Source organism: Pavona decussata, unplaced genomic scaffold (genome assembly GCF_977016875.1).
Source record: "Pavona decussata unplaced genomic scaffold, jaPavDecu1.1 SCAFFOLD_49, whole genome shotgun sequence".
In the NCBI taxonomy this organism is placed as follows: Eukaryota; Metazoa; Cnidaria; class Anthozoa; order Scleractinia; family Agariciidae; genus Pavona; species Pavona decussata.
This window is the reverse complement of record NW_028145471.1, coordinates 2,112,501-2,139,371: the sequence shown is the minus strand read 5'-3', so window position 1 is coordinate 2,139,371 and position 26,871 is coordinate 2,112,501. Positions and strand designations below refer to the sequence as shown.

Genomic DNA, 26,871 nt, shown 5'->3' with positions numbered 1-26,871 from the left:
AAGGGCATGTTACACTAGGCGACAAAGAGTTGCAAGAAAAAATACCTAGTGTAACAGCGGCTTTAACTAAAACTCACAGGGAATTTGTTCGTTTGCCTTCAAATTTGGACAGTAGCTAGTTTAACATATAAACAACAAAAACAGTTCTGCAAATGTCTGTTTCGAAATATTTTTTTCTCTAAGAGTGATTTTTGCAGGATCACCCCACATCTTTTACTCTTTTTTCGGAAATGCTCTGTAACTTTTAACTGCAATTGATTATGGCAAAACGCAGACATCTTTTCTTTTTAGTGCTTTGGCTCCCGAAACTGAGGAGCATATTAAATTAGCAAAAAACAAATTCCATAAAAGACTATCAATATGCAATGAACTATCGACGGATATTTTCACTGTTAGATGCCCAAAATAAAGTTTTGCACTAAAAATTTATTTTTTATCACATTTTTCGACTGCACCATTTTGACGAGTAGGCAAACAAAATTTAACAGTGTATGGAAATCCGATGTCAAATAATTTTCATAAAACATTGCTATCGCTATTATTACTATTATTATTATTATTATTGTCAGATTCCTTTTGGACCTGATGGACTGTCCATCGAAAAGATTTGCAATAGAGTTGTTTTGCTCCAGTAAACAGGGCAGGAATAGCCCTGTATAAGGTTGTCAAAATGAAGACACATAGGGATTCTTTTTTGGAAAAAATGGGGGGTAGATTTGGTTTCTAAAAGGGTTGAAATGGTGCGTTTGGATGGGAAAATTAGCCATACCTCAGTTACTTCATGCCTTCAGAGAGGGAGAAAATTGATCTATATTTTGTAGCCAATTTGGCCCAATTTATACTCAAAACAAATCTTCTCTACATGACTAAATTAGCACCGGTATGTCTGGAACGACAGTCTTTATGAGAGCTGTTGTAGTCCTTAATAATGTAAAATAGCTCTCTTAAAAGAACTAAAATGGTTCTCGGTATGCTTGTAAATGGCCCCATTTGAGCCATTTCGAACCTGTTTAATGGGGAAACAATGGCCACAAGTGGTGACTGATTTAGCCCATATAATACCAAATCGACTGCACTTCCAGAGATGAATCAACGCCAATATAATCAAAAGTACACTTCAATTTAGATCTGTTTTAGATTGAAGAGTGTCTGAAACAGTTACCTTAGAATGGTTCTAATTTTGTGTTTGATTTACACTTGTTATACTACCGTAATTCGCGAGAAAGCTTTCATTTAACTAAGAACCACAGAGAGGCATTGGTAATAAATAAATTCACAGGGGACACGTTATGTAAACACAAAAGTATTTTATTCTCTTGCTAACGTTTTTGGCAAACCAAACAGAAACACAAAATGACCGTGGATTACAAAAAGACTTTCAAAAAGGTTTGCTCACTGATAAAACGTCATACATGACAACTCTATGTTGATTTAAGTGTGTACCCACGTTTAGTGGGTCGTTAAGTATTCATGCATTCATGCTATTGTTTAGACTCATTGCCGATTCATCGGTGTTCACGACGGATGTCACTCAGGAATGTAAGACAACTATAAAAATCGGAAGGCCCTTTGAGAAAATGTGTGACAATTTCCTTTTTTTTATCATCTGAGAACGAACAATAGCTCAGTGCGATTCACAAAAAAACTTTTTAAAGCTGTCGGACTGCAACTTTTCTTTGATAATTTTTTAACCTTTAAAGTTTATTTTATGCTTATGATCAAGCACGCGCTTTTCGGAACAATCTCGAATATCAAACGTAAACACGGCTGTTAATATCAAGAACTCGTGATGCTCAGCGTTTGTAGTAATATAAAAAATCCAGGCTCCATTTGATTTATTTAAAGAAGAAAGTGAAATTCATCAAACAACTTTTTTACTTTGTAGGGAATAACTTCAATAATTCGAAATCTAAACGAGAAGGAGCAGTCGGCTGCAGAACTGTCAGACGGCGCGTCGTTGAGAAATCTCGACCACAGAAACTCTTCAGACCACATTTTACAGCCATCAAATCGACCTTCTCGTTAAAAAAAAGTACAAGTAAAAGAGCAACGTTCTCGGGATGAACTAAAATTTCATCCAGGACTCTCTGCCATAATACCTTCGGGAATTTACACACGCGTCGGAAGAAGACGGCTTCGCATAAATTAACTTTGCAGTTTGAACTACTGATCAACAAACAAACATAGAACTTCGGCCTACATTGACCAAAAAGCCTCGTTCAAGATCTGTATTTGAAGCTCTCAGAATGCTCTATTTTCATAATAATAATAATAATAATAATAATAATAACTACTTATATAGCGCTTATCCAGTTCTGTTCTAAGCGCTTTACAAAGTAAAAATCATATTTGTTTAAAATAATTCGAAAAAAGATGAGTCTTAAGTTTACGTTTAAAAACATTTAAATTGTCACATTTACGGATGTCGATAGGTAGTTTGTTCCAGAGTTCTGGGGCCGAAACAGCGAAAGCTCTGGAGCCATACGACTTTAGATTGTGGTTGACATGACATAGGCGAAATGCGTCAGACGACGATCGGAGTGTTCTTGAAGTTGTATAGCGGCGTATCAGGTCTTGTATGTAGATGGGGGACTGTTGGTGAAGAGCTTTGTGGGTGAGCAGAATTATTTTGAATTTGATTCGCTCGGAAACTGGAAGCCAGTGGAGTTCAAATAAAATAGGGGTTATGTGGTCATACTTGTGAGAGCCTGTGATCAGTCGAGCCGCGGCATTCTGTACTGACTGAAGCTTTTTAATGACATATTTCGGAACATTGTATAAGAGAGAGTTACAGTGATCCAACTTGGAGGTTATAAAAGCGTGGACTAGAGTCTCAGTGGTTGTAGTGGATAGCAATTTTCTTATACGAGAGATGTTTCGAAGATGATAGAAGGCAGATTTACAAACAGAATTAACATGAGGGATCCATCGACATAGTACTATCAAAAACGACACCAATGTTTCTGGAACATAGAGACGGCTGAATTGCATCAGATCCAAAACGAAGTGGAGGTAGAGACTGTTGAGGGCAATACTTTGAATAGAGGTAGAGAAGTTCGGTTTTGTCTTTGTTTAGTTTCAGCTTGTTTAAGGACATCCACTGATCAAGGTCAGATAAACATTTCTCAATTTTAGCGATGCTGTTGGTTAGTTCCAGATCGTCATTAGTAGAAAAGGAAATATACAACTGAGTATCATCGGTGTAGAAATGAAATTGCATGTCGTGGAGACGTAGAATGTCTGCAAGTGGAGCAGTGTAAAGGAGGTAGAGAATGGGCCCAAGAACGGAGCCTTGAGGTACTCCACATTTGAGCTCAAGAGACTGTGACTTCCTCCCGTCAATTAAGACAACCTGCGTGCGGTTAGTAAGGTAGGAGCGGAGCCAATCGAGTGCAGTGCCACATATAGAGAATTTGGAGTTCAATCTTTTGAGCAATATTTCGTGGTGGACAGTGTCAAATGCAGCGGAGAGATCAAGTAGCAGGAGCATGACACAGTGGCGATTATCAATAGCATGCAAAATATCATTATGAACGCGAACGAGGGCAGTTTCGCAGCTGTGAAAGAGTTTGTAGGCTGATTGTAGCGGCTCTGTTAGTTGGTTAAAATCAAGGTAAGCTTGAAGACGCACAGCGACAACCTTCTCAATAACTTTGGAGATAACCTTGAGGTTCGAGATAGGCCTAAAATTACCAAGAACTTCATGATCCAGATTTGGTTTCTTTAGTAGAGGTGTTAAAACGGCGTTTTTAAGAGACGAAGGCAAATGACCAGATTCCAGCGACAAGTTTACAATCCTACAAATAGATGGTAATAGCAAGTCGAAGTGTTCTTTCAGTAAAGTGGCAGGTAAAGGGTCTAGACAGCATGATTTCTGTACAACAGAACAAGCAATTTTCGATAGTTCGGAATTCGAGGTGGGTGAAAAATTGCTAAGCTCACAATCAATGGTGGAAATGTCCAAGGAGGAAAAGAATTCAGGAATTTCTGGAGGAGTAGGTATGTTTCTGATGCGGGTTATTTTATTTTCAAAAAAGGTGACAAATGTGTTAGCGAGATCTTCAGCCGAGGAGCTGGTTGGGAAGCTTTTCTCTGCTTTCCTGTGGAGGAAACGGTCAATTGAACGAAACAGGGCTTTGTTATCTTTGCCAGCCTCCGAAATGAGATTAGAGTAGTAACCCATTTTTGACTCGAAAATGATATTCCGAATAACAGCGCGTTGATTTGCATAGTGTCGATAGTCTGATTCAAGTTTGGAGCGTCGCCAGCGCCTTTCAAGCTTGCGGCAGGTTGATTTTTGTTTTCTGATTTCCTCACTATACCAAGGAGCATTAGGTCGTAAGGTGATGATCCTTGTGCGCAGAGGTGCATGTTTATCCAGGATTGAAGATAGAACCGAGTCGTACTGATCGCAGAGGTCCGTAATTTCGTGCGACGGTGAGTTGTATAAGGCGGAGGAACGAATGTCACACCGTAGATTGTCTGGATCAATGGTGCGCAGTTTACGTGATGTGAGGGTGAGCTTAACCTTAGGTGGTCTCTTGATAGCCAAGTTGCAGTGAACAGCGAAGTGATCAGAGATAACCGGGTCATTGACTGACAAATTTAAGACGGTCGCTTCGCCTTCATAAATACATATCGAACTTGGAAATGTTTTGCGAAAATAACTAAATGCATGTAAAGTCCCAAGTCATTCAATGCAGTTTATTCTCACATCAAGTACAAAAGGATGCGATAATAAACTCTGCCGCTCGTGGTCGCTTTAGGTCCTCATCCAAAAGATCTCACCTTTTTCCAAACGAATGAAACCGAACTTATTCAACACGTTTTCGGTGGCTCCCGAAGTAAATGCCCAAAGGACTAAAAACGAGCCTTTAAGCTACAAAATCCACCGCCTTTACCCATTTCTGAATGACACACTTAAATCGGCGTGAAGTTGTAATGTACATTCTTTGTAAAAGTTGCAATTTTACAATTATACACTAAAGTTCCAATAATAATTATAATCAAAATATAAAATATTTAGTTATAATTATATAAATGATATTCAACTTGCCTAATGCAGTAAAATACCATATTGGTTACAAATAAGAAATGTCGTTAAAGAGGGTTTTGACACTCAGCAAAGTGTGGCCTCTGCCAATTCCCATCCAAGCCTGCCCTAAAAAAGACAATTTGCCTTGCTGTCCTCATATACCATGTTGAATATATAAAATGACTACAATGCCACGACACTATCCACAATGTTCTGATGTGGAGTTCTTCACAATACCATCCTTTCGCACACAACATAGAGTTTGTCCAAGTCAAAACCTTCTCCAGTAGCGACAGTTTGTGCCTGCACAAATATTGAGGTCATCATCAAGTGAAGCTGTTCTCTGGAAAAACAAAAACGGGAGATGAGTCACATAAAATTGAACAAATTAAGCTGCATCCAAAATACTGATAACCTGATGATGAAACAATGGAAGCCAGGTATAGAGATCCAAAACCCTCCAAATAAAAGAGATGTCATTGCTGATGGCTGCTAAGTGATCGCATGTGAACAACAATAAAGTCTGAAAACAAGTCATTGATAACTATCACTGTTAAATACGCTCACGTTAGATACTTATAGACATTTCAGTTGTTTGCCACAGAGTGTCCTCTATCCAGTGACCAAATACACTGCACAATACTATTTACCTGTACACGTTGGCAAGTTTTATACTTGATTGCTTTGTTTTTTTCAGCAAAACTTGCTGGTAAAGAGTCTCTATAATACTGATACTAAATTGTCGATGATATCATTATTTGATTTAGATGCTCTGAAAGCCATTTCCAGCCATCTCCAGGGAATGTTTCCTGAAAAAATCTACTAGATACAGAAGGGTCATATTAGCCTTTATTCCTGCAGTTTTGGTCCGAATGCAGTTGATTGATGACAGGTGTAGTCATTGAGTGTTCTTCTGGGCAGAACATTTAACAACTAGAACAAGGATCAAAACATTTCGATATCATGTTCGTGTCCTATATTTTGATAGCAACAATGAACAACTAGAGGGATCACATCTTTCCATCTGCCATTTAAGAGCGGCAATCCAGAAATTTCGCTTGGAGGTGTGCAAAATGAAAAAAATCGAAAATTCCCAAACTTTGCCAGGACATAGGTCTAGATGAAGTATTACTAGAAAAAATACTTTGAGTTTGATTACATTTTTATTTTTGGCGAACGGCGACAAAGTCGGTTTGGCCGCTCCCACATCGGTTTTCACGGCGTCCACACCATACGTTACTTGAAAGTCGCCTAAAAATAAACATAACAGTAAATCCGACCATTAAACATCTTAATCAAAAGAATGCATATTTAGGAACAGTCTGAAGTGTTAGTTGTTCAATTCCATCGCGAACTAAATATTTTTTGAATTTTGAATTTTTTTCCATATTTCGCCGATTTTGGCGGAGCAAAACATGGCAACATTGGGAGGGTAAAATCGCTTCTTGGTACATGGCGTGGTTTCATATCAAGTACATCAAGCGAAAGAGCAAGGTTTCATCTTCAAATAACTGCAATAAAATTTTTGGGCTACGTTAAATATAAAAATTTAGAGCGCCAAACAAAAGCGACCCAACGGTCAAATTACGCAGTTCCCTGTCACGCATTTAGAACCGTAAATGAATAATATGCTCGGTAAAAGAAATAATGGGTCAATTTTCGCCAAAAATCACTACTGTTGCGAAGATAATACTAATTTTAAGTAACATTTCCCTTAATTACGGCCTAGGCTGTTTGAAATTTCAACCTTAAGCGGCTACTTCGAAATATTGAATTCAAATTCTTCTTGTTCCGAACGTCCGATAACCGATATAGTTATAAATTACCTGGTCTTGAAACAAACCGTAAAACAGGATATTAGCCATATTTACACTTCTATTGGAAGACTACTATTTGCAGATATGTACATACCAAACTGTGAGCACTTAGCATAAAGATAGGTATCTACTTTTTGCCTCACAAGTTGCAGACGGCCACCGGCCGACGCATTCGAAGCAAAGGAAAAGATTGCGTAACATGTACCCAGGCGTTCACGCGGCCACACGTCCAAATTACAAAGAAAAGGCATTTCAGTCGTTACGCTTTCTCTAGAAGTTTGTGGAGCTTGTTTGGAATCTTCAAATAATACTTTACAAGCCTTCGCACGTGTGTGGGCAACGAGGCATGGATCATAAACAGTGATCTGTTCGGACTGCTCAGTACTTACATTTGATAACGCTTAGCCTTACTGAATCACTTTCTGCTGATTCCAGTTGTGATGAAAAACCTTTTGTTTCTTGTTCAACGTCCTCATGGAAAGTCCACATGGCCCTCCAACAAACGCGGAGTAACCACGTACAGGTAAAGGTTGCCATACAGTGATTGTAACGGCGCACGCACACAGATAATGCGATTCAGTGTGTAGGTGGGGGAGGGGGGATCAGTTAAAACTAGGAATACAGTTATAGTTAAAGTGTTAAAAGTGGTGACTCGCAGTGTTTCTGAACACAAGGCCAGGATAACAAATAAATTAACCAATAAATAAATAAATAGAGTAGTGTTTAAGAAAAAAATGCGGACTTCTTTTGTTATTTGTCAAGTTTCATACCGGAAACAAATAGAATGTCAACAGATGCAAAGGGAAAAAGGGATAATCCTGTTTTTCTGTTCTTTCATCTTTTTTTTTTTTTAATGAACTTTTCATATCAATGTTTTAAAGTTGGCGTAACCCCCGACAATCCTGTCCGTGCAAACTATTTCCCTACCCCACCCCCACAATCCTTTGTCTGTCTGTTGTTTAACGCATTCCAGTGCATCTGATGACGCTCCGGCTCACGACTGGAAGCCGTTTCTCTTCAGTTCCCAGGTATTTATATTTTACACATATATCTTTTTCTCCCACCAGAAAAAATTTACCTTTATGCTGTCTATTGTGATTTAGGAATGATAGAAAATCATTATCCTTTACGGCTTACATGTAACCGTTCGCAAACTTTATAACCACGGTGAATAGCGATTTGAATTTGGCTCGCAACAAAAATTAACCGCTTGAACTTCAAAAAGTTCACACAAACGAAGAAGTTAAAGTGAAAAATAATGTTCAAAATAAGCATTATCTTTGCAACAGTAATGTTTTTTGGCGAAACGTTGGCCCACTATTTTTTCAGAGCACTTTGTTGATTTTACGCTTTTGAATGCGTGACAACGAACTGCGTAATTTGACTGTTGGGTCACTTTTGTTTCGCGCTCTAAAATTTTATATTTAACGTAGCCCAAAAATTTTATTGCAGTTATTTGAAGATGAAACCTTGCTCTTTCGCTTGATGTACTTGATATGAAACCACGCCATGTACCAAGAAGCGATTTTACCCTCCCAATGTTGCCATGTTTTGCTCCGCCAAAATCGGCGAAATATGGAAAAAAAATTCAAAATTCAAAAAATATTTAGTTCGCGATGGAATTGAACAACTAACACTTCAGACTGTTCCTAAATATGCATTCTTTTGATTAAGATGTTTAATGGTCGGATTTACTGTTATGTTTATTTTTAGGCGACTTTCAAGTAACGTATGGTGTGGACGCCGTGAAAACCGATGTGGGAGCGGCCAAACCGACTTTGTCGCCGTTCGCCAAAAATAAAAATCTAATCGAACTCAAAGTATTTTTTCTAGTAATACTTCATCTAGACCTATGTCCTGGCAAAGTTTGGGAATTTTCGATTTTTTTCATTTTGCACACCTCCAGGCGAAATTTCTGGATTGCCGCTCTTAATCAGCACAGAAGCCGCTTACTCAGTGAATGGTCATGTATTGTAGGCAACATGCCTCAACATCCACAGTTGCGACACAAAAAGGTAAAAAACAAAAAAAACGGGGATTACATTAATGTTGTGTAAATTTTTTTGAACGCTGCCTTATATTTTTGCCCTAACAAGCTTGTCCTTAGGAGATTGTCCTCTCTTGTAGGATATAATTGGCAGATATTTGAACATGCTTTTCAGCAAAGGCTGATTTTGTATTAAGTTCCAGCTTTGCATCAATATATTTTTAAGGTTACGCACCTATGCGTGGTATGTTGTAACAAAAAACCAAGATTTGTTTACGAGTTTCTTCTTTTGTTGTAGAGCCGACTGTCTTTCGGCAAAGTTGACTACTGATAACGTTGTCTGTATCATCTTGTGGGGGTATCCGCGTCTTATGAGGCCCGATTTAAAATTGGAGATACTTTCTTTGAACGTTGTTTCAGAAGAGTTTGTTCTCAATTGTCTGAGTGCTTTTCCTTTAATAAACCCTCTTTTCACACCCAGTGTATGGCTCTAGGCATAATGTGTATACTGGAAGGTTTCAGTACCTGTTCAAAAAAGTGAAGAGAAGTCTCGGGATTTCCCTAGAAAAACTGAGATTTCCAGAAAATTTTATCCTGAGAATTCCTGGGAAAACGTTGCATTCTTTGGCGTTACTTTGCACAATATATTCACGGGAAGTCCAAAGATTTCTCGGGAGCCTGCAAGAGGTAGAAAAATCCTTTGAAATTTACTTGATTTCCCGTAAATTCGCGAGAACCAAATTAAGCAATGCGGGCACTGAAAAAATGTCACGAATTCTTGAGAATTCACAAGAGTTCTAGCAAATTCTGGAGATTTCTTGGGAGTTTACACAAATTCTTGAGAATTGTCCAAATCTCTTACGAAATGCAAGGAATTCCCAGAAAAGCTTTATCGGAAGTCGATCATCAATTCGCAGGAGTGACATTAAGATCCCAGTCATGGCGTCAATTAATGAAATCAAATTTCCCTCAAACAAGTCTTGCTGTTTCCCTTGTATTTATGGTACTTCATTATCAGTATACGTGCATTCCACATTCTCCTCTTCCATGATTACTACAAAATAAACTGAAAGTAGTAATAATATCAGAAATCATTTTAATATTATATCTCTCAGTTTTATATGTACAATAGAGACGCTTATGAAGGGATACCTAATTAAAAAATGAAAATATGACATATCATATTTTGATTATGCCTGTTTGTAAAATCGGCATATACGTGATTGTAAAAATGTTTTACTGGAAAACAAAATAATTTATTTTCTGATTGAGTTGATTACAGCAGCTTTTTCCTGAATTGCTTCTGCTGTCCTCTGATCATAAGGTTAACTGCATCTTGGTCAGCCTGGAACTGCTCTTTCATGATGCCTACAGAGTAAACATTTTTTCAGCAAAAATGCATTTTCAAATGTCTAACGATCTTATGTTATTTAATCAGCAGCTGTCTGAGTTCCTTTATCCGTATACAGCTGATGAATAAAGAATTACATCTTTGGATAATTAATAAGTTATTGATGGTTTGAGATTAATGGGTTACTTACAGTAGATAATGGCAACACTTTCTTGGTTCAGGGCACCTCTCTCCTTCCCCTTTTACAGGTTGCAGTTCGTCCCTTAAATGGAACTGGAGGCAAGCTCCATCTCTGCGAAGAGTTTCTCTAGCAATGCCTCCAAGGCATCCCTGGACTTACAGAAACATTTTGCTCTCTCCAATGGCATGCTATGAACAAAGAAATAAACAGCTATGGTTAGTGGGGTAATTTGCCAGACTGGATAGAAAATCTCAAATGGCCCCTGGTAGGTTAAATCATGGACTGTACAGTCAGAATGTAGGTTCAGTTGCTAGAAGGATTTTTGATAGGTCCAGTTCAAAATACTGTGCACATAAGAACAGTTGAAACAGGGCAAAATCCTTGACATACATTTGTTTAAACAATTTGCCCTTCATCATCACTCCCCTCAATCGTTTGCATATTACACAGGATTCTACGAGTGCAGCTATCATGCAATATTCTTCCGATAACCCAATAACCAGCTTCAGGAATGGCTCCATGTGTGATTTGCCGGCCTTGATGATGGATCTTCTCATGGAAATGATGGATGATTAACAGTGATACATGATGTCCTTTTGGAAGAAGCACGGAGTGTTTCTCTTGATATGCGAGTGTGGAATTTCTAAGGCGACCTCCAATGCAAAGTTGTCCATGCAGATCTACGAACGAGTCTAGATGGAGAAGATTTGAATCCTTTGGTACTGTTCTGTTCTCTCCGTCTGAGGATAGGGCCTTAAGCTCGGTAGCAAACACCGTCCTTTGTACTGCTCCAACTATAACTTTGCTAGCTTGCTCAAACTCCACTGCTGAGGGGGGAGGTCGAGGCTTGGTTTCGTTCTTGGAACTCTCTCCATTTTTCTTCTTGAATTGTCTCGTGGATGAGGACTAGATTGGCTATCGCACATCTTAGTGATGCCCAGCTGGAAAAGTGACCAAACTTTGCTCAGTCAAGACCTTGGGGTTTCTGTAACCTTATTGTTTGTGTGGTCACTTCTTGTTTTACTCCTGGGTCACTTTCATCGAGTGCAATCTCTTCAAGCATCTGAGGTTAAGGTAAGGACTTCCATAGAAATTCAGGCCCAGAGATCCACCTCAACTCCATCAATTTGTTTGGGGGAACGCCATGTGTTGCAACATCAGCAGGGTTGTTTGCACTGTCAATGTATCTCCACTGGCTTGGCTTTGTGACATTACAAATCGCTTGCACACAAGCCCTGTCTATTCTATATGACAAGTCCTATTTTTTCCTGTCTGGTCAGTCGATTTAGATTTACATGAGGGGAAAAGTGAATAATTGTATGTATGCACCAAATGTAAACAAAATTTTTGGTCCTTCTTAAGGTACCATACAACTTAAAGTAAACGGAAGTTTGATCGTTAAACAAGGTTGCATTTTCCCACTTACCAGTTGATGTTAACTCAGCCAAACGACGCATTGTATAGTCTCTGATTGTTTCATTTTCTTCAGACCTGGAGGGACTACTAAGATTCTAGTGAGATATATTGAAATAAAAATCCATGCATTAAAATGGGGAATGTCGACAGAAGGTGAACAGAGGTCGAGCTGTATATATACCTGATTAGTCAGAAACTGGCATAAAGGTTCACAGGCCCGGGATGACGACGCGTTACAGATACCTGTGACAATCAGAAACTGTTAATTTCAAGCTAGTAAAAAGAAGTAAAATGTGGTCAAGAATTCCATTTTGAAGTGTGAAAATCATTTAAGCTGCTTCCTTTGTGCTATTATAACAACTCTTTTCAGACCAGACTTTCACCATTATCTTTTTTAGTATATGAAAGCGAAAGCCAACATTTTTGTTATTTAACAGTAAACAGATGACAATTTGAAATGGAATGTAAGTAATAAGATGAAGTACATAACGTGCTGTTGGCATGAAACCCAAATTTTTAAAGACATGACTGCATTCCAAATGTCTACTTTTTCTGTTCCTGTATAGAATAAAATAATTTTCTGATATTAACTTGATCGTTTTTAAGCATGCCGTTGTTAAAAGTAACAGGTCCAAATTAGGTTGGGAATGTGTAATGATCTAGCAGACCTCCTTATATGTAAGTCGGTGAGCATTTGGCATATAAAATATTTTACAAACCCCCTGATCCGACTCTTCATGTGGCTGTAACAATGGATCGACATGTGAATCTTGTTTCTGGCGAAAAATAATACCCTTTCAATTGTTGTTAGAAACATAATAAAACTTAAATACTAAAAAAAGAAAATAATAATGATTTAAGTAGTGGTAATGACAAAATATCAAAGGCTCTCGTTTGGGGCAGGTCCCGATATCCTGTATTATGTGCTGTGTCTTGTAAACTGCTAGTTCTTAAGAAAGAGCCGTTTGTAGATAGCCTTTGAGAAATAACTGTGTAATGGAAAGGGAACTGGTCATAGACAAATACAAAACTGGAATCTGCAATACAAAGGACGGCTATCAATAATGTATTGCTTGTTTTGCATTTGACAGTTAATCATACCAACCTCAGTATCCTGACTCCCATTTCCATTTTCATTTCCACTTCTACTTGGTTCCTGACAAGTAAGGAAAATTTTCCAAGACAATGCTTTTTTAAAAACTGTGATAACACAACAGTGCATACCTCAACAACAATGATTGACTCCCATTTCTAAACTCCGTTTTCGTATTAGTAATGATGCATTTTTATCTGAAATATTTCACTTTATAAATAAATGAATCTACTGAAACGTTGTTTAATTAGTGGCCCTCTTGACAGTAGCTTCATGGTGAAACTTTAACACGTTAAATACACTAGCAACTGTAAACTTTATCATGGTGTTGTTATAGTGATTTGTTAGTGTGTCATGTACGGTGGGGGAATGAAAATAGTTTTGCTACGCCCGGTAACATGTCGCTTTAATTTAACCAAGTATTTTCCTTACTTCACTGCGTGGGAAACTTTTTCTGTATGACTCCAAGAATGAAATTTGAAGGTAAAGAAAATGAAAACGAATCTCCCTAGAATGGGCACTAAAATTAACATGCAGAATATATTCTTTATGGAAAGCAGCGTGTTCCCTGCCAGTTACACCATCAACCCTAACGTACCAGATCTATGAGGCTAGGAAATTTGGTCATAATCGGTAAATAGTTGAGAAACGATCACCTGGAATATTACCGTCTGTGTGCTGGTTCTTTCTGGTGTACTTTCATGAGCTGAACTTCTGCCAGGTGACTCGGGAGGAGCATCAGTCTAGAATAAAAAGAACTTTTCACATCAAGACCACAGGCTGTACTTCATGTTCACAGAATGAGCTTGCACACCAAAATAAAGATGTTAGAAATGTCAGTATTGTGTTTGCATAAACTGCATACCGGCATGTTGTTTGAAGGGAGATGTTCCCTAAATTCTGCCATCAGTTGTCGATGCTCTGCCAGGACGTCCATAAATTGAACATGACGTTGCGCCTGCATTTCTGCCTGCCTTGATAGTAATGATTCCAAAGCGGAAAATGCAGTTACTGTTGGTGTGAGCGGCTCAGGAAGTTCAGTTGTGGCTGTCTCAGGAACTGCTGCATCTGCAATTGCTGTTGGTTCTATAGCCTCTTGTGCAATGGCTTCATTTGCGGTCGCCATTGTTGGTGGTGCAGTAGCTGTATCTGTTGTTGTTATTGTTGTTATTTCTTATGTTGTCGACGCTTCTGTTCCTCTTAATTCAGCAGGTCTTGCAGATGTTGCACCTTCAACCGGTGTTGTTGTACATGCCTCTGCTGCCTCCGGTTGCTGATCCTGAGGTTGTTGAGGCTGTGCCTGCCCTTGTTTCTCTAGTTGTTGCTGTGGCTGCTGCATTTGTCGTTGCTGCTGCTTCTGTTGTTGTTGTTGTGTTTGACCTGGCTGCTGCACTTGATATTGTGGCTGTTGTTGTTGTTGCAGCTGATTTTGATGTTGATTTTGTTGTTGAAACTGTAATTGCTATAAGCGTGGTTGTTGGTGCTGCAGCTGTTGCTGTGTTTGTGTTGGCTGCTGCACTTGAGCGTCAACGTGTTGTTGTTGATGTTGTTGCTGTTGGAGTTGCAACTGTGGGGGCTCGTGTGTTTGTCCTGGTTGCTGCCTTTGAATGTGTGGCTGTTGCTGCAGTTGTTGATGTTGCAGTTGTAGAGGTAACTGCTACAGAGAATTAAGACCCTGGCACTGACAAAGTTGGATTGAAGAAAGTGATGTTTTGGCCGAAGTTTCCTGTAGTTTGGCTGTTATCTAAAGATCCTCCAGAAGAACCTTGTAAAGGCGGGAAATTGTTTTGGAATAAAACAGAACCATTTCCAGTAGGAAGTACTGATGCTGCGGCGAATTAGCCATTTGTTGTTGTGAGTGAGCTAGGAGATAATGTATTAAACAACTGTGGTTGAGACGCAGGTTGCGAAAAGTAAGGAGAAACTTGAGTTGGATTAGCTTGACTCATACACGTAGCTGGCGAAAAGTTAATTAATGAGTTTGGTTGTACAGGTGCTTGATTTTGAGGCTGATTACGGGAGGCGCTTAGAAATAAGGGGTTAGTCTGCCCATTACAAGGGCCTGGTGAAGAATCTGGTACAATGACAAGGGTTCCTTTTGCAACAACTTGCCGCAGTTCGAGAAAAGAAGAAAAACATGTGACCTCTCATGCGAAAACGTACACTAACAGCTTTCTGTTAAATGGGTGAAACGCACGGCTGTCGAACGGGTAAGAAACGGCCCACAAAGCCGTTTGAAACGGATGAAACTGAACGGCTGATAATTTTTTCCGAACGGATTGGTATGACGGCTGAACAGCTAGCGAAAAATTTCGAACGGATGGTAATCGCGTCTGAACGGTAGACCTGAACAGCTGAACGGCTCGTCAAAAATTTCAAACGGATGGTAATCACGGCTGAACAGCTAAAAGAAATTTCGAACAGTAGACCTAAACGGCTGAACGGCACGAGTAAAATTTCAAACGGATGATCATGCACAGGAGAAGGGATTGTCAGGACTGGCTGCGAATGGAACTAACGGATAACCATTAACTGTAGAGTGGCTCGTGTTTTAGCAATAATTATTTATATATTGTTTCAAACGGATTGTTAACCCGTTCAGCGCTGCAGAACGGCTTGAAGAAGCGCTGCAAAACCACTGTGAAGTGGCTGCATGGCTGCAGCAGTCGCAAATTTTGGCTGCTAAACGCTACCACGAGCAGTCGTTTAACAGCTTTAAACGGCGATTTGACAGCAGCGCAACATTTCACTGACCAGTGAATGAATGAGTGATCGTGTGACCAGTCGTTCACAGCGTGATTCGATTACAAGGGCATTTACTAAAACCCGAAACAAAAATTGGTATTTCAATGGAGGCTGTGATTCAAAGCTTGAAAATCAAAACAAAGCTTTGGTATGAATAGTATTCTATTTCTGTACTAAAGTACTTTGGTCAATACTCCCCATTTTTCATGGGTTTTTGTGCCCGCTATTTCTGCCCCTGAAGGTCACCAATACATTTTTCTCTAACTGAAACAATGTACTGTCTGGAAACAGTAAATATTAAAATATTATAACTCAAGCCGTCAATCCTTTCCTACTTTTATGAGGTTCAGTTAAAAAAATTCCATTACGCACTTTTGCCTCACTAGTATCTAATGATGCTAGCATTATGAAAGGCTACTTATCAGACACGTTTTCCTTCTTAGCTGGCAATTGTCTGTCCAATTTTCTTTTTGCGGAGCCCCTCTTGTTGCGGATCGTTTTGGTGTAGTCAATCCAATCCGTGATTTTCCACACGGTTGCACAGCGTTTTGCATATGCTGAAAACATAAAAAAGGATAAAATAGGTATTAATTAAATCGATCAGATAGATAAATTACACGACGTGGACGAAGATAAATTATGCTAGGAAAGAAAAAGTGCAATTGGTTCTTATGCTCATTTGCAGATCACCCTAAAATGTTGCATAACAATTGAACTGAGTAAAATAAAAGTTTTGCCATTGTTTTTTTTAATGTCTGTAGGGTGGAAATGCAGCTTCACATATCCCAACTAATCTCTAATGTGATATAATTTGATCTGTACAGGCGGTCGCTGATTGTTTCGTTGTTGTTTGGCGGGTTCATGCAAGGCGTTCAAAAACATACTATTTCCAAATATACTAACTGGAATATGTTCAGAACCGCTTTTGTGAGGTTTTTAGCCCTGAGAATTACTGGTTTCATCCAAGTGCTCCTAACCAGCATCCTTATAAAAAATAAAAATAAAAACAATCTGGTCTTAAAATCCAACCAGTGAAGAAAAGAAAGGAAGACTTAAAAATGAAAGTGACGTACCGGTACATGCATGCACTATTGTGTCATTTAGGTTGTTTCTTTGGGATGCCAGGGTCTTGAGATCGAAAAAATATCCCCGAAGCTTGTTAAGTATTTCCGTTGGTTGTTTCCCAGCTTCTATGTGTATATTTTGTATTTCCACTGTGGAAATGAAGACCCCATCACTTTAGTCGAAACTTGCCGAAGCCAGAAGAGGAAAAAAAACATTGTAATGACAAATTACAAGTTCTTTTCTTATCCCAAAACAGTTCTCCCTATCAGTAATGTATTGAGGAAAAAAAACAATTTGAGAAAACAGCATCTGGAATCTATAGAACACATGACACATACATAATTATACATACCTGTAACTCATACAAGCCTAGTGGTTTTTCTATGGGCATCCTCGCCATATGTTTCTCTCTTTTGTTATTCATTTATCCTACTATTGTAATTTATATTTATCTTGTTATCTTGTGTAAAATAATGGAAACTAAACTGAAACTGAAAAAAATATAAACTGAAACTTAGCGTTGTTTCAGGTACTATTTTATAGACTTGAAAGAGTCCTGCCCCTTCCCCTGAAACAGAAGCCGTGAACTTAGCCTTGATGCCACACTCATGTAAGGCGCTTTGTTGTTGCTGGCTGGGAAGTAAATATTCTCCATGTTTGAAGACGTGCAAGGTTGACAGCCCTGGGTAATTGTCTTAAGAGTGATGCGGTATCTGATTTGTTTTAGAAGTCGACTATGAACAAATGTATCGTCAGTGTGAGCTGCATGGTATCATTACCTGCGGGTAAACTTGGAGGATTGACATGTCCTGCTTGGTCATCTTGCACTGCTACTGCAATGGAAATGTGACATAAACAAAAATTTTCAGTTGTAAGTTCAGCTCTACTCCGTCAACATTGTTGAGCGAGATCTGGAGAGAGACTGTTAAGGAGTGTGGAAAGAAGTGGGAACAGGCTACCTCCAGACTTGTCTGCCCCATACCTTTCAAATTGCCTATCGAGTAAAAAATAACTTATAAATCCTCATTTGAAAGGCCTTTCAAAAAGTACAAGAATGGCATTTAAAGTCTCTTGTTCCAGAGATATATATATAATTCAAGTTTTTGTTCAAAAATTGATGACGTGCGATTCATTTTGAGTCGGCAACGCTTCGCGATCATTAGGCTTCAAATACCCAACCCAAGCGTTGATAGGCCGATTTAAAATGAATCGCATGCTTAGAATTCCTTTGGTCGTGACTTTGCCACAGATCATAGTTTGAAACCAACCTGGAGGACTTGAGCCCACTTTTCTCGGAGGAAATGTGACAATTAATGAAGCCCAAACTCGGCCACGACATAGCGAAATATATAGTTAATCAGAAGCCATTGAAAGAAAGCCAAGAATTTTTTAATTTTGTGACAATTCTGGTTTGAAGTGGGTACAAACGGTAATGACACCACACAAACAGTGGGTGGTCTGCCTGTGCTCAAACTGGCACCAATAATGTACGCTAGGCAAGATGCAAATTGAGATCCATTTTGAAAATTCTAGAAAGAAAGGGAGAGGTACAGACCAGACTGTGCTCCTTCTGAATCCTCGTTTTCTTGAGTCAAACTAGCTTCACTGTTTCCACTCGTTTGTGTTGGTTCTGAAAGAGAAATTCAATGGGTTTTAGTGAATACTGACCATTTTTCCAACGGTAACAAGTTACACACCCGAATACCTATCTTATTAGATCTCTTGTCGTTGCATTTATCTCCAGGATTATCAAATATTTAATATTCAATAATATTGAAAATGTTGACGACTGAAAATGCTTGAAAGCTGTACCTTTGTAGCTCACTACGATGCCAACATGCGTGATATTGTTGTCCCGTCAGGACGGGGATTTCAGAAAACGTCCGAGCCAATTCCGAAGATTTCCGACGATTTTACGAAGACTTTCGAACGTTGCCGAAGTTCTGGAGATATTCCAACAACCTTTGAACACCATTTGAATGTATGGTAGACATTTGAAAGGGCAAACAGAAAGAGCAAATAAACAATACGTAACGAATCGTAAATGAAATGAAATTATTCTATAACAACTCGTCCGGATTGGTGAGTCCGGCATGAGAAATTGTCCTCGATGCACGATATCAATGTCTTTACTGCAGGCGTGAGACTCGCACACATTTAATATGCGTGAGAGTTGGCAGGTATCAAGTCCTTCGGTTTTTATCTCATTCAGGATCTGTTAAAAAAAAAAACCCACCTAACTAACAGTGGTAGTGTTGTTGGAGAATTCCAACTCTTGTACGCACCCACTGCTTTCGAGGGCCCTGTAAATATTCTGGCGAGGAGCTCTCAATAGGTCGCAAAACCTCAATAGAATGAGTAGATGTTTCATGTTTCTTGTTCGCGTTGTTGTTTCACCATTAGTCTCAGACATCGTGTCTTTAGCTGTTGGTTCTTTCCTGTACCGGATAATACCAGGCCACGAGGAGATCTGGAGATAAAACTGATACTGTTCTATTCAGTGATTAAAATTTTGCTGAATTTGCATAACGAAAGAAAAGAACGACACCTGGGAATTTTTACTAAGTGTGACGATATAACGTTGAAATCAATGTGTACGTTCAGAGGACAAACATTTTTTGGATTTTAATTTTTTATTTTAGATAAAAGTAAACTTTCCAGGAAGATCTTTCAAAACAAAAATTAGGAAAAGAGATGAGTATTTGCCGAGAAATTGGGATATGGGCGATTTCCACTGGAAGTGAAATTTGACTTTGATTGACAGCATATTAAAAAACCAGATCAAATGACAGCATATTACTGCCGATATAACTACCAGTTGCGATAATCGCGCAAACGGTCTTTCATGTGTCTGTCTTTAGTCTTGAACCCCTTACGTTCCCTTACTTCGAATATCCTGTATTTAGTGGAAGGATTTGCGTTTGTTCAAGTAAGAAACTAAGATAAAAGAACACTATAGTTTTAATCTACACTTTAAAGTAGGTAAAGATATTAAAATCTTCCAGCCAAGCGCATATTTGGAGACGCGCTTGTTTCAATTTGTGCATTCGTGAATCGCGCTTCATGAGCTGCCTTTCTTTTACTGTTATTATATTATTATTTGTGGCTGAACGTTGTCAGATCACTGAATCCTGTGTTCGGGTGAGTAAACCTTACTTACTTAAGTCTCGGCAAGCGGAAACAACAACAACAACAAAACAATTGACTAATAACGCTAAGAATGAAGAGGCATAATAATTCTTTTGTCTTAAACTTTTCTCAATGTCGGCCGTCGCGACAAGATAATATGTAACTAGTAAAGAAAAAGTCGCCGCTTTCGCTTGAAGTGTTTTCACAAAGACTTACTGTCAGTATTAGTGTAACTTCCAAAGCGTTGAACAGAGTCTAGTCTAGTCAACTCTTATAAGCGGTTCTGTTTAAACGTTTTCTTTGAAGCGTCAAACAGATACTTGTTTCCGATTTGCAGCATTATAAACGTTTTGGAACGTTCATTTAACGGCTAATTTTCACCCGAACATTCGATAGCAATCTCAAAACTTCGCTATTCTCAACAATATTTCGCTCAAATAGATGTATTCGCTGGCTTTTCAAAGAGTATGGAGATTCGTTTTGACGGAGACAATGTATGCGGTAACGGTGGTTCCCCGATAATTCTGTAGCGCTTTGTGCTGATAATTTTGTTCGCCTCTGCCGCTTCTGCTTTGGTCTAACAGCTTTGCTAGATGAGGTCGGCTTCAGTCACCGTTTAATTTTTCCCATAAGGATTGCACAAAATCGACGTACAACAAACACCGCAGATACCCAACAAAATGGTGAAGGAGTCGATTACTTCTCTGGAACGAGAGTACGTGCAAAACTGCAAGAAGATTTCACAGGTGGTGACCGGAAGAAAAAGTAGCTTGCAAAATGATTGGCTAATTTTCCATAAAGGCGTTAGGAGGCGGTACTTGTTTGTGTAGCGCAAGTAGCAAGAATTCTTTTCAAACACTGTTTTCTCAAACTTTAGTTTTCGCTTGGAGGGGACATTTTCAAGAGTTACAACTCAACAACGATTTGGTCGATTTCTGTCGAAGCTGGCCAGCTGCTAGAAAAATTTATAATCAACAAAAATGTGTCGGGGAATTCGATAATTTTAAAAATTCTTTCCTTGAAAGCCATTTCCGTGTGTTCACTCTGCTTGTTAATGTACTGTAACTTTTGAACGCAACCGAATTAAGTAAAACCCCGACACATTTAAGCTTTTGCGATCCTGACCTTGAGTAAAAAAAACAAACTCCCAAAATATAAAACTCGCATTGAGTTGGAACTCTTGAACAACGATCTGGACCTTCAAGTTTCGACTTTACGGAAACTTGGGAATTTATTTTCTTGGTAAAGCACTGAAATATTTGAATACCCAGTTCTATAAGCTTTAATATGATATAGGGTTAGGTTATCTGTGATGTATTAAACTGAGAGTTGCTACATCCGTTAAACTGATGCCACCCCTGAAGGTAAACGGTAACCTTAAGTACAAGGATCTGAATTTTGTTATTCCCTTTTAATGAGTTTTTGGGGAGAAGCTTTAGATAGAAAAGCCGCCTGGCCACATCTCAAACGGGCATGTGTTGTGAAATTGTCACGATGTAGTATGAGGAGTTCACGTTCGGTCTTAAAAAATTCTCATGTGTCAGTTACAATCCTGTGCAGATAGAAAAATCGCTAACTCCTGAATAAATAACCCTACTGTGTCCATTTTATCTATCAAGTTGGCTTTTCTGTCCTTTGTTCAAAGATTTCTTTCAGTCATCAGTTCCTCGATGACTGCGGTGAAGCAGCAAAAAATTGAAACGTGGATGGAAGGGATTATTAATGGTAAATGCTATCACATTTCAAGTTAGCAGAAACGAGGCCTAATAAAGGTAGTCCACGTGAACTCGTACGGAAAACCTTGACCTTTCATTATGAATCTTATGGATGTTACAAGCCTTTCTGATGGTCCCATCATAGAATTAATAAGATGGCTACAGGTTCAAGGCTGGTTGGCCAATCCTCTGCGATATCGGTCTTGCAACCAAGGAATGGGATTGATCAAAAGAAATCAAGACCACGTCGAAGGATATCTGTGGTGCCTGTACTAATGTAATGTTGTCACAGAAATAGCCGAATAAGACCTGAAATATGGAAAAAATGCCATGGCATTTGGGTATTTTGTTTTATGGCATTTGGCATTGTAGCCATATTCAGTTGGTCATAGTCGCTTTCACTGCATAATGGTTTCTTATTGAGATCTCTTTGATGATGGGCCCTGAATCATTGTTAAGCACTGGCTTTACAAGTACGGTGAGAATCATGAATAAATTCTTGCTGAATATTAATCAGTCGCTTTTCGAATTGTATATCTTATTTGTTACTTTTACGGTGACTGGGTTATGAATTTTGGGCTGAGTTTCGCGCTGAACGCCTCGGTTACAGCTGAGATCGCAGTCCTCTTCTTTTCTAAAGGAGGATTGAGATCTCAATAAGAAACTCGTATGAGCATTTTTCGGTTATAAAATCATGGGTACTAATCATAAAGCTTTCCAACTTTCTTTTTAAAGAAGGTGTTCAACGTGTTGCGGCAAACAGTCATTGAGAGAAGGTTGTTTTTTTGCGGAATTCCTAACAATTCCTTTAGGAAAGCTACTAATTATGGTTTATCTTCGGAGTCTACGCGAGTTACGCAGTTTCGGTCGCCGAGATGGTAGGATTGATAAAGAACACAGTTAGAAATGTGTTCGCTGTCCTTAGACATTACTGCAAAAGGGACCTCGAAGACAGGCCCATTATTCCATTTGGCAGCAATTTGTATGTTGTAAAGTGCGACAAGAGCCAGTTCAAACATAAATCAATGGAAAGTCAGCTAAACCATGCAACAGTTCCTTGTTATCCGCCTTAGTTTCGGTCTTAGACCTTCATCAGTTTACAGCTTGGATCGCGAACATGTTTCCAACTGTGTTCTTTGTCAATCCTACCATCTCGGCGACCGAACTGCATAACTCGCGTAGACTCCAAAGATAAACCATAATTAGTAGTTTTGCTGTAAACTGATGAAGGTGTAAGACCAAAACGCTTTTAAATACATTTTTATTTTTCAGCTTCCAAGAGTTGTCCGTCCTTTGACTGTTTTAACTGTAGTATAAAAAACGAGGACGGACAACTTCGAGCGAAAAAAACTATATACAATAAAAAATCTAAAAATTTAATAAAAAAAAGATGTAACAGTGATTCAAAGAATTCTAAAAATTTAATTGAAAAAGACGATATATATATGTCTTTTTATAAATATTTCTCTCCTTTTTAATCAATGTTAATATAGCTCGTTACCAAAGGCAAATATGCGTAGAGGTGAACGCAAGTACGATTTAGTAACATTGAACTGGGGTCTCCACGCCTTAAGGACGGAAATAAAATTTCTATATAGCACTTCCAAAAAAAGTAGACTTTGTTGCCCTGCAGAGTAGAGTTAGCGGTGTTTTTCGGTATTACTGATAAGTATATGATTTCCCTTGAAATCGCAGGGGGTTGAGTTTATCATTTTGAACGATAAGATGGCTAAAGAATTTGTTACTGTTTGTTCATTCCCCTTGCACGCAATACCAAAGAGGAAGAAGGGCAAAAAACGATGCTTGGGTATTTGGGGTGCTCTCCACGGAGCCCAGCCCATGCCGTGGTTACTTCAAAGTTGTTAGAAGAAGAGACCGCAGAACTTTGACGCAAATTTTACAGAGAGTCCTCCTACCCTGATCGGAAGTTTACACTGACAACTGGGCTGCGTACAGGAACCTACATGAACATGTCCCTAATGTTACCGTGCACAGAACAGAAGTCCATCGGAATGACTTTGTGGACCCTTTAACAGGGATTCACACACAAGAGGCAGAATCAGCATGGGCACGCCTCAAGTACTATGTTAAGAATATCGAAAGCCTCCATCCATTCCTGAACCTCGTTGAATTTCCCGCAGAGACTGTTAATGTTCAGACTACCAATCACACAGTGTTTGGCGCCGTGTCGAGTAAGGGTCTCGAATGTTTCCGAACTCTGTGTACCAGAGCAGTTGTCAGGGTCAGAAACGTTTCATGAAGAGCTTGACGACTCGAAAAACGAGTTGCTAGTCTGTGGCAAACTGCAGGCCAAACAAAGCCACTGCTCTGTTGAAGTATTGCGTTTGTTGAAAGCATCCTGTGTCAGTCCAGAACACTTGGCATGAAAACACGAGGCGCAGTCTCCACACAAAATGGCCACCTGAGTTTTCCCAGCAACCTTACTGCAATTAGCACACATTGGTTTCTTCTCCGAAGGGCCGGGGTTAAGCTCAAAATCGTAATAAAGAGAGTTGTCAGGAAGCCATGTCCATGTTTAGTTCAAAGTGTTGGAGGTGTACGAATGCGAGAAAACCTTCGAACGACATGTCTTGAGTCGAAATTCGATGTTGATAGTAAGTTGAGACAGTTCGGGAAATAGGATTGTCTGGTAAAATCCATAAAAAGATGATAAGTAATTCCTAACCAGTGACTTAGTTAACTGTCAATGGCACCAAGATGCTCTAAATTCCCGTCCGCCATCTTTGATCCACCATCTTCGATATAATGAAACGATTACTTAGAAGCAAAATCTGACGAAAGTGTTCTAAAAGTTAAAGAAGTGAAGGCTTTGGTTCAAAACACTTATTATCAAATTAAATATATATATATATATATATATAATTTGTAAAGCTCTTAAACGTTAAAACGATCACTCAAATTAAAATGAAATATTTGAATAATCGGAGAAGATCAAGGCCTATTGCCTTTTAGCCAACAATGCTCCGTGATAAAAAGGAGTGTCTAATTCACATGAAGGGCTAATGATTTCATGCATAATTTTCTCAAATAGATCTTCTAGTTTGATAGAGTCTTTTTTGGGTGTGTTAACCTTTCTAATCCTCTTCGTCGTCAGAACATTCATCATCAAGTATCTCCCCCTCTTCAGCACAATTGTTGCAGTCGCAAAGCCGGCACATGTCAGTGCATTTAAGGCCATTCGTAAGGCACATGCAGGAGGGTAGCTTGCATGATCTTGCACAGGAACAAGAGAGAAACTCAAGAAGAGCTGCAGGGGCTGGTTCTCCACGCATCCATTTGATGGACAACTTGCTCTCCTCTTGAACCTAGGGCAGCCCCGCAGGCTTCTTTTCCAAACAGCTGCTTGGTAGTTTGCTCTCAAGGAGTGCATCCTTAAGCAATCTGCACATGGAGGTATCTGATTCGAGTAAACTTTCCCTTGTTTCGCACAAAATAACCTACAAATACAACAAAGTCCATAGGCGTTACAGAATCCACAATCATTCAATTATCATAGAGCTCAAGACGAGTTAACGACGTAGCATTAAAAAACAACAACATAAACTCTCATACCTATAACACAGTTCGTTGACATCATAGATGCCTTGGGTGGAGCTTTACATCTTGCAGGTGAACTCTTGGAGCTTTGCAAATTGCTCATCTGTGAAGTTCCAATCCATGCCTATTACCTGAAATAAGGTTTGGAATGACTTGGTTTGTTTAACAAGCTTCTAAGCTGTTATCTTGCCCTTTCCCGAAAAAGCACTGTCACTGTCGTAGCCAGTGAAAGCATGGAGACCAGGGAGAGATCTACACAGTTCTGACCCCAACATTCTAACGACTCTTGACACATCAATGTATGTTGTTCGAGTTTTTTGGTCGCATTTGACAAACACGGGACATGAGATGAAGCCTTTGAAAGCCAAAGAAAGAAAAAAAAAAACATCAGTATCTTCTGACGTACTAACGGCGGCTCTGTATCCTGCTGCTCCTGTATGTGCTGCTTGGAGTAACATTCTGGTATCAGCTTCTTCTTGTGTCGACCTTAGCTCGTCCACTGTTGTTGCTCCGGCTGAAGAAATTTCATAGCAATGATCCTCGGTTGTGACAAAGATTGTCTTAACAGCGAGCCTCTCTCTGCATCTCTCATTTTGCCACTCTTCTGAGATGAATTTTATCAGAAGCGATTTATTCTTAGAATTGGATAGGAATTTCCGCCATTGGTGTATCTTGTCGTCTGCCTTGATGTTTCTGAATTCATGACTGTGACACCAATGATTTTACGTCTTCTTCGTGTCTTGCCATTCGACTTGCTTGGAGGTCGGTGTGCTTGGAAGTCTTTGAGGTGCCCAGATGAAGCATCTCCTTAAACTGTCGCATGAATATGCTTGGATACTCGGCTACAAAATAATATTTGCTCCTGGCTTCAGGCTGAAGCCCTTTGTGCCTCTGGGTGTCTGTGTATCTTTATTTACAGTCTCTTCACAGGCTTGGACTACAGGTATTCTACCAAATGGTTCTCGGCCCCAATCTGTACTGAGAAGCCACCAGACCTGAAATACACCACAACATCTGGATGTTCTTCTTCCAGGTGAGACATTTCTGATAGGTAGGATAATAAATATCTTGCGTAGTTGACATTAGCATAAGCAAAGCACCACGGGATCATCTTCCTTATTGTTGAAACATGAAGTTCCCAGTTGCCTTCCCTCGATGCTCCTAGAAGTCCTAGGAGGATCTCTACCATATCTAGGTGAGATAACCAAAACTTGGATTGCTTGCCATTCTCATTACGAAGGAACTCCACGTACTTGTCAAAAAGTTTGACGAAGCCAACACTAGAAGCACTGGTCATGTGCTTCTGGAACTGCCTTTCGCAGATATCATCATACAACTCACCAATCTCACTAAAGAAGCTATTAACAGTTCTCTTGGATTCCTCATGTTTCTCCTCTATCCAGGGTACGAATCCTTACCACACCAGTCTCATGAGGGCTTCATACATCAGTTTGTGGAGTCTAACAGCACGAATATACCTGCGACCATCTAGGACTCCTGCAACAGAACCTTCTGCAAGCACACCAGATTCGACGCAAAAGTCCCTCAAGCCGGCATCCTGGTAGCGCTTCCCCATAATCGACAACATGGTGCAGGCCGTGTGGAATACCCCCATCCTCAGCACAATATCTTTAAATCTCTCTCTTTGTTTCCACTGGACCTTGGCTGGTCAAAGACGACAACGATGCTCTTCAACTTGAGCGTATTCTTGATCTTGAGTGACTGTACTAGAACCTCGTGAATGGTAGCCACGTCAGTAGCCGGTGCGTCAATAGTTGG

The 26,871-nt window shown here is 39.4% G+C and overlaps 1 protein-coding gene and 1 pseudogene across 1 annotated transcript in view; one reads left to right on the top strand and one right to left on the bottom strand.

The window, feature by feature from the left end:
* Window positions 1–8,927: 8,927 nt before the first annotated feature.
* Window positions 8,928–26,871, bottom strand: part of LOC146481606 (uncharacterized) — a 40,700-nt gene continuing 22,756 nt past the window's right edge. The window contains exon 2 of the mRNA XM_085108216.1: window positions 8,928–9,073. Coding sequence (XP_084964342.1) covers window positions 8,928–9,073 — 146 coding nt within the window. The remainder of the gene's footprint in view (window positions 9,074–26,871) is intronic.
* LOC146481609 (uncharacterized) lies at window positions 22,410–23,794 on the top strand (annotated as a pseudogene).